At 49.9% G+C, this 15,537-nt stretch overlaps 1 protein-coding gene across 3 annotated transcripts in view; it reads left to right on the top strand.

Annotated features, from left to right (window-relative positions):
- The window catches only part of usp43a (ubiquitin specific peptidase 43a), a 54,880-nt gene that overhangs the window by 13,640 nt on the left and 25,703 nt on the right, over positions 1-15,537 (top strand). For 2 of the 3 annotated variants that reach the window (XM_077015398.1, XM_077015399.1), the window contains exon 3: positions 9,486-9,556. The exons of the other annotated variant lie outside the window; for it this stretch is intronic. In XM_077015398.1, coding sequence (XP_076871513.1) covers positions 9,486-9,556 — 71 coding nt within the window. The remainder of the gene's footprint in view (positions 1-9,485; positions 9,557-15,537) is intronic. 3 annotated transcript variants of the gene reach the window in all.

The following is a 15,537-nucleotide window of genomic DNA, read 5'->3' on the forward strand; positions in this document are numbered from 1 at the left end:
CAGTGTAACTGTTCTGGAGTGTGTTAGAGGGATAGTGTAACTGTTCTGGAGTGTGTTAGTGGGACAGTGTAACTTTTCTGGAGTGTGTTAGAGGGACAGTGTAACTGTCCTCTGCAGGGTTAGAGGAACGGTGTGACTGTTCTGGAGTGTGTTAGAGGGACAGTGTAACTGTTCTGGAGTGTGTTAGTGGGACAGTGTGACTCTGTTCTGGAGTGTGTTAGTGGGACAGTGTGACTCTGTTCTGGAGTGTGTTAGAGGGACAGTGTAACTGTTCTGGAGTGTGTTAGAGGGACAGTGTGACTCTGTTCTGGAGTGTGTTAGAGGGACAGTGTAACTGTTCTGTAGTGTGTTAGTGGGACAGTGTAACTGTTCTCTGCAGGGTTAGAGGGACGGTGTGACTCTGTTCTGGAGTGTGTTAGTGGGACAGTGTAACTGTTCTGGAGTGTGTTAGAGGGACAGTGTAACTGTTCTCTGCAGGGTTAGAGGGACGGTGTGACTCTGCTCTGGAGTGTGTTAGTGGGACAGTGTAACTGTTCTGGAGTGTGTTAGAGGGACAGTGTAACGGTTCTCTGCAGGGTTAGAGGGACAGTGTGACTCTGTTCTGGAGTGTGTTAGAGGGACAGTGTAACTGTTCTCTGCAGGGTTAGAGGGACGGTGTGACTCTGCTCTGGAGTGTGTTAGTGGGACAGTGTAACTGTTCTGGAGTGTGTTAGAGGGACAGTGTAACGGTTCTCTGCAGGGTTAGAGGGACAGTGTGACTCTGTTCTGGAGTGTGTTAGAGGGACAGTGTAACTGTTCTCTGCAGGGTTAGAGGGACGGTGTGACTGCTCTGGAGTGGGACAGACGGCTGTAACTGGACCAGCATGAGAGCAGAGTGGACCATGGCCGAGAGTCATCAGTGTCAGTAACAACCTGAGCTCACTCACCGGGATAGAAGCACCCTCCCTCCCTCTCTCACTATTTACTTCCCTCCCTATGTCTCCTTTTCTCTCTTCCCCTCCACTTTCTTTTCTTATCTCTCCCTCTCTTTCTCCCCCCTCTCTCTCCTTCCCTCTCCTTTCTCTCTCCCTCTATGTTTGAATAAGATATCTCTTCACCTGGTTAAGTGCAGGTTGCTGATAGATCTGATAAAGACGGGATCAAACTCTAAAGCCATCGGGATTGAAGGGGCCAGAACAGCCAGCTTCAGGACACGGCCTTTGGTGATATCAGTGAACACAGCGGGGAGAGATATACAGTGGAAACAGCAGGGAGAGATATACAGTGGAAACGGCAGGGAGAGAGATATACAGTGGAAACGGCAGGGAGAGATATATACAGTGGAAACGGCAGGGAGAGATATACAGTGGAAACGGCAGGGAGAGATATACAGTGGAAACGGCAGGGAGATATATACAGTGGAAACGGCAGGGAGAGATATATACAGTGGAAACGGCAGGGAGAGATATACAGTGGAAACGGCAGGGAGAGATATACAGTGGAAACGGCAGGGAGAGATATACAGTGGAAACGGCAGGGAGAGATATACAGTGGAAACGGTGGAGAGGCAGAAACCGTGGCAATACGGTTGAGGAGGAAGCCCAGCGTTAAATGTGCTGCCACCGTTCCTCTAACTGGACTCGTGTGTGTGTGTGTGTGTGTGTGTGTGTGTGTGTGTGTGTGTGTGTGTGGCTAGCGCTGTGTGCTGGGGCTGATTCTGTCCCAGAGTTGTGGGTGTGTGAGCCAGTCGTGTCCCAGGAGGGCAGGGCCGTGTTGAGGGGGCTGAATTAAAGGCTGCTGTGTGGAGGGAGGAAGTAATGTGACTCAGCACTGCACTGCTGCATGGTTAACGCTTCATCTGCTTTGATCTACACATCCACCCTCTCCTCCACATCCACCCTACACATCCACCCTCTCCTCCACATCCACCCTACTCATCCACCCTCTCCTCCACATCCACCCTACTCATCCACCCTCTTCTCCACATCCACCCTATCCTCCACATCCACCCTACTCATCCACCCTCTCCTCCACATCCACCCTACACATCCACCCTCTTCTCCACATCCACCCTACACATCCACCCTCTCCTCCACATCCACCCTACTCATCCACCCTCTCCTACTCATCCACCCTCTCCTACACATCCACCCTACTCATCCACCCTCTCCTACACATCCACTCTACTCATCCACCCTCTCCTACACATCCACCCTACACATCCACCCTCTCCTCCACATCCACCCTACACATCCACCCTCTCCTCCACATCCACCCTACTCATCCACCCTCTCCTACACATCCACCCTCTTCTCCACATCCACCCTACTCATCCACCCTCTCCTCCACATCCACCCTCTTCTCCACATCCACCCTACTCATCCACCCTCTCCTACACATCCACCCTCTTCTCCACATCCACCCTACTCATCCACCCTCTCCTCCACATCCACCCTCTTCTCCACATCCACCCTACTCATCCACCCTCTCCTACACATCCACCCTCTTCTCCACATCCACCCTACTCATCCACCCTCTCCTCCACATCCACCCTGTCCTCCTTATCTACCCTCCACATCTGCCCTATCCTCCACATCCACCCTACACATCCACCCTCTTCTCCACATCCACCCTACTCATCCACCCTCTCCTCCACATCCACCCTGTCCTCCTTATCTACCCTCCACATCTGCCCTATCCTCCACATCCACCCTCCACATCCACCCTCTTCTCTTTATCCACCCTCTGCTCCACACCCACATTCTCATGCCTCTCCACCTGCTCACCTACACTGTCTACTGCTGGTTGTTGGAGGTGCTAGTTTGAATAAATTAGTTCTGAGAAACATGTTTATTTGTTTATGATTAAATGTTGATGCAATTTTGATTACTTTTGGTAACAAACCAAACATTTTGTTTACTTTTATTTGGATATCTGAGTGAGCTCATTCTCATCGCCCTCCGAGTCATATTACCGCCCCTATGACCCAGAGAGCAATATTCAAAGTGATGAATATTCAGGGCCTGATTCAGTGTACGAATTACCTGCAGGCCAGATGAGACCGTCTGTCCTGGTCACATGTGTGGAGAAGAAAGAGGAAGCAGTGTAATTCATCTGGAGACCCAAATTTATACCGACCCAATTATATTGGTACACCAAAACAGGCCCTTAGTGCTTTGGGCACAACACACCATACATTATAATGAATGAGCACAGTTCAGTTGTGTTGAACCTACACAGAGCGAGAGAGAGAGAGAGAGAGAGACAGACAGAGATAGAGAGAGAAAGGGAGGAAGCAAGGGGTGAAAGTACCTCACTCTGATTATTGCACCTCCAGAAGCAGTGTGTGTGTGTGTGTGTGTGTGTGTGTGTGTGTGTGTGTGTGTGTGTGAGAGAGAGAGAGTGAGTGTGTGTGTGTGTGTGTGTGTGTGTGTGTGTATGTGTGTATGTGTGTGTGTGTGTGTGTGTGTGTGTGTGTGTGTGTGTGTGTGTGTGTGTGTGTGTGTGTATGTGTGTATGTGTGTGTGTGTGTGTGTGTGTGTGTGTGTGTGTGTGTGTGTGAGAGAGAGAGTGAGTGTGTGTGTGTGTAGGTCAGTGAGGATCATGACTCTTCAGAGCCCTCAGAAGCTCCGTGTGGTAGACGCAGCCCCTGTACTCCTTCACACAGCCAGCTGACTTCCACTGGGGAGACATTAATTAATGAGAGAAGAGAGAAATCGTTGAGTCTTGCCCCTCTGAATGAGTAGCAGTAGCAGCTCACGTGTGAATTCTGACATTACTAACGTGACTTGAAAGCTCGCAGCCATGATTTGGCATCCACAGAAATGATTGAGCTAATTAGCAGCTGCTGACTTGCCTCCATTAATAATCTACACCAGCGTTTGTATTGGAAAGGGCTGGAGCAGACAGGCTGGGGGCAGAGAGGCAGCATCCACCACCCCCGTCTCCTTCTCCATCCTCCACCCCATCTCCATCCCCATCCTCCACCCCCATCTCCATCCCCATCCTCCACCCCATCTCCATCCCCATCCTCCACCCCCATCTCCATCCCCATCCACCACCCCATCTCCATCCCCATCCTCCACCCCCATCTCCATCCCCATCCTCCACCCCCATCTCCATCCCCATCCACCACCCCATCTCCATCCCCATCCTCCACCCCATCTCCATCCCCATCCACCACCCCATCTCCTTCTCCATCCTCCACCCCATCTCCATCCCCATCCACCACCCCATCTCCATCCCCATCCTCCACCCCATCTCCATCCCCATCCACCACCCCATCTCCTTCTCCATCCTCCACCCCATCTCCATCCCCATCCTCCACCCCATCTCCATCCCCATCCTCCACCCCATCTCCATCCCCATCCTCCACCCCATCTCCATCTCCATCCCCATCCTCCACCCCATCTCCATCCCCATCCACCACCCCATCTCCTTCTCCATCCTCCACCCCATCTCCATCCCCATCCTCCACCCCATCTCCATCCCCATCCTCCACCCCATCTCCATCCCCATCCTCCACCCCATCTCCATCCCCATCCTCCACCCCATCTCCATCTCCATCCTCCACCCCATCTCCATCTCCATCCCCATCCTCCACCCCATCTCCATCCCCATCCACCACCCCATCTCCATCCCCATCCACCACCCCCATCTCCATCCCCATCCACCACCCCATCTCCATCCCCATCCACCACCCCCATCTCCATCCCCATCCACTAACCCCATCTCCATCCCCATCCTCCACCCCATCTCCATCCACATCCACCACCCCATCTCCATTCCCATCCACTAACCCCATCTCCATCCCGATCCACCACCCCATCTCCATCCCCATCCTCCACCCCATCTCCATCCCCATCCACCACCCCCATCTCCATCCCCATCCACTAACCCCATCTCCATCCACATCCACCACCCCATCTCCATCCCCATCCACTAACCCCATCTCCATCTCCATCCTCCACCCCATCTCCATCCCCATCCTCCACCCCATCTCCATCCCCATCCTTGTACCTACACTCTCTGGGCTGTTAGGAACATCCGTTATAGTACTTTGTAAGAGTGTCATTAGAATACGCCTCCTGTTTGCATGTACGGATCATAACCCCCATCCACCCCCGACAGGACCATTTCTGACCGGATACCGTTTATGTTACTCACCACTACTCACCACATCACTAACACTGCGATGGGAGCGAGCTGCACTAGACTGACGCTGGTGTTGTGCAGAAAACAAGCCCCGGGCAACAGCAGTCCTCCTACACAGACCTGGAGGACAGCGGGTCTCCAGCTTCAGCCAGCAGACACGCCGATATCCCACCATTCCCAGCACTGCAGTACAGCGTCACTCTCACTGTTTCATTCAGGAGGCAGTTAACCAGCGGGAGCGGAAGCCATCGTGCACCGCGAGACATGGAAAAGGGGAGGGACGGGAACGTGACCGTTCCGGGACCACTCGGGTTGCTCGCATGCGTGCTGCACGATGGGGGTTTTGATCTAGCGCCGCTGCGACTGTTGCCGGGCCCACCGCATCCTCCATGCCCGCTGTTCCTGCCAGGCATACGCTTCTATTTTTGGCTCCGGCCTGCTGACGGCGGCAGCCGAAACGTCTGAAACGTCGTTCCTGCTCCAGCATCACGGAGAGAGTGATGCCCGTCGTCCTGTTCTTAGCGCCACGGAGAGAGTGATGCCCGTCGTCCTGTTCTTAGCTCCACGAAGAGAGTGATGCCCGTCGTCCTGTTCTTAGCGCCATGGAGAGAGTGATGCCCGTCGTCCTGTTCTTAGCGCCACGGAGAGAGTGATGCCCGTCGTCCTGTTCTTAGCGCCACGGAGAGAGTGATGCCCGTCGTCCTGTTCTTAGCGCCACGGAGAGAGTGATGCCCGTCGTCCTGTTCTTAGCGCCACGGAGAGAGTGATGCCCGTCGTCCTGTTCTTAGCTCCACGGAGAGAGTGATGCCCGTCGTCCTGTTCTTAGCGCCTCCTGAAGAAGGCATCCCAGTTTTGGTCAAAGCTCTCACGGTGATTAAAAGACGCGGTTGTTCTTCCTCTTATCGTGTCCTCTCTCTCTCTTCTTGTCCCTCTCTCTGGTGAGGAGTCTCTTGCCCTTTCACTGAGCCTCCCTCTCACTTTCAACCCCCCCCTCGCCCGACCCACCTCCCTCTCTGGTTCCTCTCTAACACCGCCCCCCATGGGTTGGATTGCGTGTTGTTCGTATCACAGCGCCGGGCCCCCCGGGGTTATAGGGAAGGAGTCTGCATGGTTGTCTGGGATCGTGACTCCACAGCGCTGCCGTGTGTGACGACGTCCCTCCAGAGAGCCCCGCCACGCTGCTTCACACTCGGCCCCTCTCCCGCCGCACGCAAGCTGTCGCCGTGTTCTCGGAGGAAGCGCCCTCCGTGCTACGGGCACACGAGCACTCCATAACTCACCTGCATTCTTAATGCGTCGCTCACCCCGCAAGGCGCTACGAATGTAAACAACCGCGCTCTCATTATCCGCCGGGACCCAAAGTAGGTAATGTATTCGGCCAGCCACAGGTTACCATGCCACTAGAATGCTAAGCTGGGACTGAAAGCACTGCACACGGTCAGACACGACCTGCTTTAGAACTCTGCTCAGACCTCTTTGTCCGCTCTCAATATTTTTACCCATAAACAAGCTGTGTGCCTTATTACCGACGGCTTGCAGTGTTGACTCTGAATGCTCAAGGTCGTCCCGTAATCGTATCGGCTCTGCTGCTGATAGTTTTGGGTCTTCAGATTTGGAGAGAGACGCAGCATTCATTCGGTTCTCCAAGGACGTCTGGAAAGGTTTTTTTTTTCACGGTTTTAACGTTTTTAAGAAACGTCTTCGGGACACAGGTTTCCCTGCTCGACGAACATTTCCGGGCACCGGGCTTCACAGCGGCACGCGGTGCTCAGATTTCAGCTCGTTGCTCTGCCTGCCGCGCTTCATCACAGCGATACACCCACACTCCTCTGTTCACCTCTTTCACAAAATGGTGCGGGCCTCTCCATTGCCATGGCGCCATTGTTTCCTGTCTCCGTGGTGAAGCATGAACCCCCATGACCTCAGGAAGTGATAAACAAATGAGCGGAATGGGGAGTCTCTACACCCAGACAGCAAGTTTACTGGAATAGAAACTGTGAAAGTTTATGCTCCTGTAAACAAAGAAAACTAGGCCATAATAGTTCTATTCTGAACGGGGCTCGGAGTCCTGGAGTAGGTGAATATTTTATGAGTTGGCTTTTTTTTTTTGTTTTGTTTTGGGTTTTTTGTATGAGAGTGCTGAACTATAGAGGTTTTTTTTTCTTCATAAGAATCTTTTAATGTAAATAATGTAATGTAAATGTAAAAGGTTAATTGCAGTTTTTGGAAGAAGTTCCCTTCGCCATTGTCATGAAAGAGTTAACTTGTTATGGGATATATAGGACCCAGACAACCACTGTCATGGCAACCAGGGCACCTCGGCAGGAGGAGCTTCATGGTTTTGACGCCAGTTTTGCACTCACCAACAACACACTGTTATGCCTCCTGTACCCTCACACAACCCCAGTCTGGCCATCCACATCATGGTCTGCTACTACTGGTCTGGTGTGCTACTGCACTGGAGCAAAGCTACTGGTCTGGATGAGTTTCATAGGATGTGCTAAAAACCCTGCACTCACCAGCTAGCATGGTCAGTACCCGCATGTTTTAAGGACAACCAGTCGTTCCTGCATCAGAATGGTCCAGGTGGACTAGCTTAATGAGTGCTGGCCACTTGCACTCAGCCCCATTGAAATTAAACATTCTGATTGCTGCCAGAATTGGGCTACAAAAGACGGCATGAACCTGGTACTTCACAGCCCGGTGTGTTCTCGCTGCCAGGTTCTGGTATGAGAGGATCAGCAGTAACATCTCATCCACACTGATTCACACAGGGCTGTGTGCTAATGTACTGCTCAGATCCCATCATAATGTGGGCTGATAACACCAGGATTGGGTTAATCTACAACCCATATGAAACAGGCCCTAATAATAATAATAATAATAATAATAATAATAATAATAATAATAATAATTTGTAGAATTTTATTCATAAGCACATTTTAAGATTCCCAAGGACACTGTGCATGAACACAGACTATAATATAATATCAAAATGTGAAAGATAATACACATATACACTGAAACATAAAAACAATTAAAAGAGGAATTAAAGTACAAAGTAAAAAAATTATAAATTAGTGCAAAATTAAATTAAAGAAAATCTAATAAAAAATGACCTATTGTATTAAAACATGATTATGACAAGATCTAGAATAAATGAGGAAAGCAATCTGGCAGAGACAGGTTCTTAGTTATGGGAGAGGAGAGGAGAGGAGAGGAGGAGTGGGGAGGAGGAGAGGAAAGGACAGGGGAGGAGAAGAGAGGAGAGGAGAGGAGAAGAGAGGAGAGGAGAGGAGGAGTGGGGAGGAGGAGAGGAAAGGACAGGAGAGGAGAAGAGAGGAGAGGAGAGGAGGACTGGGGAGGAGGAGAGGAAAGGACAGGGGAGGAGAGGAGGAGTGGGGAGGAGGAGAGGAAAGGACAGGGGAGGAGAAGAGAGGAGAGGAGAGGAGAAGAGAGGAGAGGAGAGGAGGAGTGGGGAGGAGGAGAGGAAAGGACAGGAGAGGAGAAGAGAGGAGAGGAGAGGAGGACTGGGGAGGAGGAGAGGAAAGGACAGGGGAGGAGAAGAGAGGAGAGGAAAGGACAGGGGAGGAGAGGGACATTGCTCCAGAGTTTAGGGCCTGCCACACTAAAAGCTCTCCCTCTCACAGGAAGTCTAGGGTAGAACAGAGAGTAGGTGAGTATCAGAGGACCACAGCAAATGAGGAGGAGAAGATGCATTTTATACTGAAGATTTTGTACCGTATGTGAAAGTGAGGTTTCTTGGTCAGTGCACTGCTAGTCTCGTCCGTTTAATAGTGCATATACTGTTTCAGTCAGTATTATAGATTTTTGTCACTTTTTTTTGACTGTGCTTGCTGTTTGTATGTACACTTGAAACAGCCCTGTTTTGTGTTAATTCTGTCTAGTAGTGGAATATCTGTCCTTTCACTGTGCTGTCACTGTGCTGTTGCTGTGTTATCACTGTGCTGTTGTTGCAGAATCTCTTTGCTCCTGACATTTTCTCTGCTCGTGTACCTCTTTTATGCTTCTCCGGGTATTCAAGCTTTAGTTATATATACATAAAAAAACAATTCCTGACACAAGATTTCGTTTTATTTTGTTCCACAGACTCCAGAGACCCTGAACGGGCCCTGAACACACAAATATATGGTTGTTATATATGGTTGTTGCTAGGCTGTGAGCAGAGCCACACAGCATCCTATGCCCTGGTTGTTTCGTGTTGCCTTGGTCTATTTGGGACATGTCGATACATCATGTGATGAGGCTGTACACAGAGGCCATGGTGCGTGTGCGTGAAAGGCCTTCAGGGCTCAGTGGGCGTGGCTAACCCCAGCTGTCATGTGCCACAGGGTCCAGCAGAGACACGGCCGGCCCGCACCAGACACAGCTTCGTCCAGGAGCACTTCCAGGCTCAGTACAGGTCAGATACACACACGCGTGCACACACTCACACACACCTGCACATATGCTCACACACACACACACACACACATATGCACATGTGCATATGCAGACACACATGCATGCATTCATGGACACACACACATATGCACACATACACACAAACACACACACACATACAGTATGCACCACATGCACATACATGTACATATGCACACACACACACATGTACACACACCCACATGCAAATGCACATACACACACACAAATATATGCACCACACACACACACACACACACACACACACACACACACACAAATCCTCTGACTTCAACACAGCAACATCTTGGAGTTCCATGGAGGGGGGAATTGTGTGTTTCATGCTGCTTTTAGCCGAGTCATGCCAACCCTGAGCCATTTTTTGCCTGTTTTAGCCGTTTTCACAGATTGATGTTTCTAGCAGTATGTCTGCTATATTTGACTTGTGAGGGAAAAAAAGGGATAACACAGAAAACGGCATTACGCAGATGGTGTCGGGTCTAAAGAGTAATGGGTTCTGTGTCTTCACTTGCCCATAAAGTGAGTCTTTACAGTAGTAACTGTGGCTCATTAAGATGACAGCAGATGGGTTTGTTTACAGTCTTAATCAGCGTTTGTAGCAGGGCCATCAGCATGCTAGAATACAACAAGCAATCTGTCCAAATACAGATTCAGAAAGACAGATTGAGTATGAGAGAATGTTTGCCATCTCCTTTTACCAGCTACACCAGCTTCTGTATCATGTGGTCTGGTAGACACTCTCGTAAATCAGGCCACGCAAGTCTGAGTCTCCTCATGTGAAGGACGTTTAGCAGGGTATTCTTCTTTTCTTTGCAGTTTTTTTTTTAAAACACTTGATCTCTCTATAGGCCTAATGTGTGTGTTTAGCTCAGGTTTCGTGGACTCCCAGCAAGCTTCTGTATTGTCCGTGCAGATTGGAATTTGCGGGGAGGGCTGTAGGCTTTTGTTCTGTGTCAGTCAGACTCCGACCTTCTGTTCATACTGCAGCCTTTTATCGTTTTCCGAAAGGTGTGTAGGGTGTGACTCCCGTGAGGTGTGACTCTCTATGAGGTTTGACTGTCCATTAGGTGTGACTCTCCGTGAGGTGTGACTCTCCGTGAGGTGTGACTCTCCGTGAGATGTTACTCTACGTGAGGTGTGACTCTCCGTGAGGTGTGACTCTCCATTACCTTTTCAGCTTTGCGACAGGAAAACATAGGAACTGATAAGAATGACCAAATATGCTGTTCCCAGAGGAGCTAATATTCTTGATCTGTATGTGATGCTATGTGTGTGTATATGTGTGGGTGCAGGGTGCAGGGTGATGCAGGATCACTCTGTTGTTCAGTGTGTGTGTTTTTGTGTCCTGCTGTGTCACCCTGTCTGTAGCCCTGGAATTTCATGACCCCCTGTCTGAGCTGTTTATGTGACGCTTTGTATGGTACCTGCAGAGTTGCTATAGTTGTCAGGAGTTCTGTAGGGCAGTAAGGGAGTTCTGTAGGGATGATGGGGAGTTCTGTAGGGCTGTATGGGGGTTCTGTAGGGCTGTTGGGGAGTTCTGTAGGGCTGTATGGGGGTTCTGTAGGGCTGTTGGGGAGTTCTGTAGGGCTGTATGGGGGTTCTGTAGGGCTGTTGGGGAGTTCTGTAGGGCTGTATGGGGAGTTCTGTAGGGTGGTAGGATAATTCTGTAGGGTGGTGGAGGAGTTTTGTAGGACTGTAGGGGAGTTCTGTAGGGTGGTAGGATAATTCTGTAGGGTGTTAGGGGGGTTCTGTAGGGTGGTAGGGGAGTTCTGTAGGGTGGTAGGGGAGTTCTGTAGGGTGGTAAGAGAGTTCTGTAGGGTGGTAGGGGAGTTCTATAGGGTTGTAGGGGAGTTCTGTAGGGTGGTAGGGGAGTTCTGTAGGGTGGTAGGGGGGTTCTGTAGGGTGGTAAGAGAGTTCTGTTGGGTTGTAGGGGGTTCTGTAGGGTGTTAGGGGGGTTCTGTAGGGTGGTAGGGGAGTTCTGTAGGGTGGTAAGAGAGTTCTGTAGGGTGTTAGGGGGGTTCTGTAGGGTGGTAGGGGAGTTCTGTAGGGTGGTAGGGGAGTTCTGTAAGGTGGTAGGGGAGTTCTGTAGGGTGGTAAGAGAGTTCTGTAGGGTGTTAGGGGGGTTCTGTAGGGTGGTAGGGGAGTTCTGTAGGGTGGTAGGGGAGTTCTGTAGGGTTGTAAGGGGGTTCTGTAGGGTGGTAGGGGAGTTCTGTAGGGTTGTAGGGGGGTTCTGTAGGGTGGTAAGAGAGTTCTGTAGGGTTGTAGGGGGGTTCTGTAGGGTGTTAGGGGGGTTCTGTAGGGTGGTAGGGGAGTTCTGTAGGGTGGTAGGGGGGTTCTGTAGGGTGGTAAGAGAGTTCTGTAGGGTTGTAGGGGGGTTCTGTAGGGTGGTAGGGGGGTTCTGTAGGGTGGTAGGGGAGTTCTGTAGGGTGGTAGGGGAGTTCTGTAGGGTGGTAGGGGGGTTCTGTAGGGTGGTAGGGGAGTTCTGTAGGGTGGTAGGGGAGTTCTGTAGAGTGGTAGGGGAGTTCTGTAGAGTGGTAGGGGGGTTCTGTAGGGTGGTAGGGGAGTTCTGTAGAGTGGTAGGGGGGTTCTTTAGGGTTGTAAGGGGGTTCTGTAGGGTGTTAGGGGAGTTCTGTAGGGTGGTAGGGGAGTTCTGTAGGACTGGGGTGTTTCCCCCCTCAGGCCCATACACATTATGCTCACAAGAATAAACCTTTATTGGTACATACAGGGGTTGTGGCCAGGTCACTATGTGATGCTGGTGGAGGAAAACATTTCCTGACTCGCTCCTCCAAAACACCCCAAAGTGGCTCAATAATATTTAGATCTGGTGACTGTGCAGGCCATGGGAGATGTTCAACTTCACTTTCATGTTCATCAAACCAATCTGTGTATTTGTGCATTGTCATCCTGATACACGGCACCGCCTTCAGGATACAATGTTTGAACTATTGGATGCATATGGTCCTCCAGAATCTAGCACTAGCTCCATCTAGCACAAGTATTGGGCCAAGGGAATGCCATGATGTGGCAGCCCAAACCATCACTGATCCACCCCCCTGCTTCACTCTGGGCAACAGTCTGGGTGGTACGCCTCTTTAGGGCTTCTCCACACCGTAACTCTCCCTGATGTGGGGATAACAGTAAATGTGGACTCACCAGAGAACAATACATGTTTCACATTGTCCACAGCCGTTTGGCATTGGCACGAGTGACCAAAGGTTTGGCTATAGCAGCCCGGCCGTGTATATTGACCAATGTGGAGCTCCAGACAGACAGTTTTGGTGGAAACAGGAGAGTTGAGGTGCACATTTAATTCTGCTGTGATTTGGGCAGCTGTGGTTTTATGTTTTTTGGATACAATCCAGGTTAGCACCCGAACATCCCTTTCAGACAGCTTCCACGAAACCTTCCCACAGCTTCCCACAGTTAGTCCTGTTGGATGTAGTTTGTCCTTCTTGGTGGTATGCTGACATTACCCTGGATACTGTGGCTCTTGATACTGTGGCTCTTGATACATCACAAAGACTTGCTATCTTGATCACAGATGCACCAGCAAGACGTGCACCAACAATTTGTCCTCTTTTGAACTCTGGTATGTCACCCAATAATGTTGTGTGCATTGCAATATTTTGACCAAAACTTACCCTGCTAATTGAACCTTCACACTCTGTTCTTACAATTAACAATGTGCAATTAATGAAGATTGGCCACCAGGCTGGTCTAATTTAGCCATGAATCCTCCAACACTAAAATCACAGGTGTTTCAGTTTCATTGTCCAACCCTTGTAAATTAATATTCAGACCCTCCAGAAAGTCGCGATGTTGCGATTTGCAACTTCAACGCAACTTCAAGCAAACCCCGCGAATTCAGGGCGGTGTTGCAACTTCAGCCAATCACCGCAACTTTCCCGCAAATTTGACCAATCACTGATGTCGTAGTGATGTGACGTCGACAAACTCCCGCCTTACTTCCGTATATACGTTCAAGAGGAGCAGACTGAAAGCAGCATGAGCGACGAAAATAACGGCAAAAAGATCGGGAAAAGCAGTATCCCAGAACACTACATGAAAGCGGGGATAAACTGTCCAGATCCGACCCGCGAATTGATTATCTATGGCCCCCTGGATGATATTTAATTACTATTAGAACCGGCCCGCAGGCCACAGCCGCCCGATGGTGTTTTGCACGCACAAACACTACATTCCCCACAATGCAACGGTAGCCCGCGAAGTCACTGCAGCGCACGCAAGTGGCGAGGGTCTGAGATAAAGTTTATAAGTTTAAACTTTAAACTGAGATAAAGTTTATTTATCTCTGATCCATATCTATGAGTTACTAGTTCGCTCTGACGCCAACCACTGGCGATCGATTTCGATATAATACTTAATTTGTGTTCATTTTACAGGCCGCCCTTACGTTCGCTAACACCCCCCCCCCCCCCCCTCCTTCAACAATTAATGTTCGCCACCCCCTCCAGGTTCAAATCTCACTTCAAGCGATCTTGAAAAGTTGGCAACCCTGAATAAATAGGTAAATAGATAATTAAAATGTACTACTAAATAGAGGAAACCATACAACATTTACTCCCTATTGTAATGTACTCACAAAAAAGCAAAAACACACCGCAACTTCCATCGCAATTTTTTTGAAAAACACCCGCAACATCAAACATTTTAGCCCGCAACAATCACAAAAAAGGCCCGCGAAATCCTGGTGGGACTGAATATTGATACTGATCTGAATTGTTATTTTTTAATGACTATTATACTTTTAAATGAGCAAATTTAAACTGAAATGCTTCTATAAGCTTTGGCCCACAGTACCAAAAAGCTCAGACAAATACTCTCCTGCATTATGTGTTGAAATACACGGCCAGTCCAGTGACCTTTTTAATGTGGCATTTAATTGATATATCAGGCCACCTTAGTGAACTGGGCCGAACCCAGCATCACCCTGTCATCCTGTCACCACCCTGGTACTGATACTGCTTATCAGATCGACGCCATCTCTAATGATCTCATCCCGCGAGACCCTCACGATGGTTTATTAACAGCATTCCAGCTGCTATGAGGCACGTAGCCACGTAGTCATGTGTAAGGGTCTGGTCGCTCTTACTTACGACGGTAATGAGAAAATTAGCCTCAGGTGTCGGGCTGACAGAGAGAGAAAGTGTGTTTTACCAGTGCAGTGACGACCGGTGTGCAAAAGCAAGATCAAACCATAACAGAAGGAACACCGCTAAATGCAGACCGAAGAGACCAGCCATGCTTTCTGTTGTGATCCTCTGGGGTCCTCTGATCCATCTCCATCAGCCACCCTCAGCAGTGTCCTACCCCCAGCCCTGGATGGAGGCCTCATTAGACCTACACATATCTGTAGAGTCGTGCTGCACTCCAGATTTAGACAAAATACACAGTTTCGTCACTTGGTGTCTAAATAAAGTGATTGGCTTTCAGATGTAGCAGATCTCGCTGAGTTATCAAAATACATCATCCGAGCCTCTTCCAGCTCACTGCCGTTTTTTTACGAACCTTTAGAATTGTACCACTACTGCTTTCTTGACATGCACCATGCTTCTGAGCTCACGAATGCCTCTGAGCTCACGAATGCTTCTGAGCTCACGAATGCCTCTGAGCTCACGAATGCCTCTGAGCTCACGAATGCCTCTGAGCTCACGAATGCTTCTGAGCTCACGAATGCCTCTGAGCTCACGAATGCCTCTGAGCTCACGAATGCTTCTGAGCTCACGAATGCCTCTGAGCTCACGAATGCTTCTGAGCTCACGAATGCCTCTGAGCTCACGAATGCCTCTGTAATGCTGTGTTAGCTCGTAGCAGGAGGAGGTCCCTGTCTCTCAGTGTCTTGGGTTCTGTCTCCGGCTGTCCCTCCCCCTTTTTTATTGATCTTCTTTGTCACTTTTCTATTTCTTGTTCATCTTC

This window comes from Brachyhypopomus gauderio, chromosome 8, assembly GCF_052324685.1.
Source record: "Brachyhypopomus gauderio isolate BG-103 chromosome 8, BGAUD_0.2, whole genome shotgun sequence".
Taxonomy (NCBI): domain Eukaryota; kingdom Metazoa; phylum Chordata; class Actinopteri; order Gymnotiformes; family Hypopomidae; genus Brachyhypopomus; species Brachyhypopomus gauderio.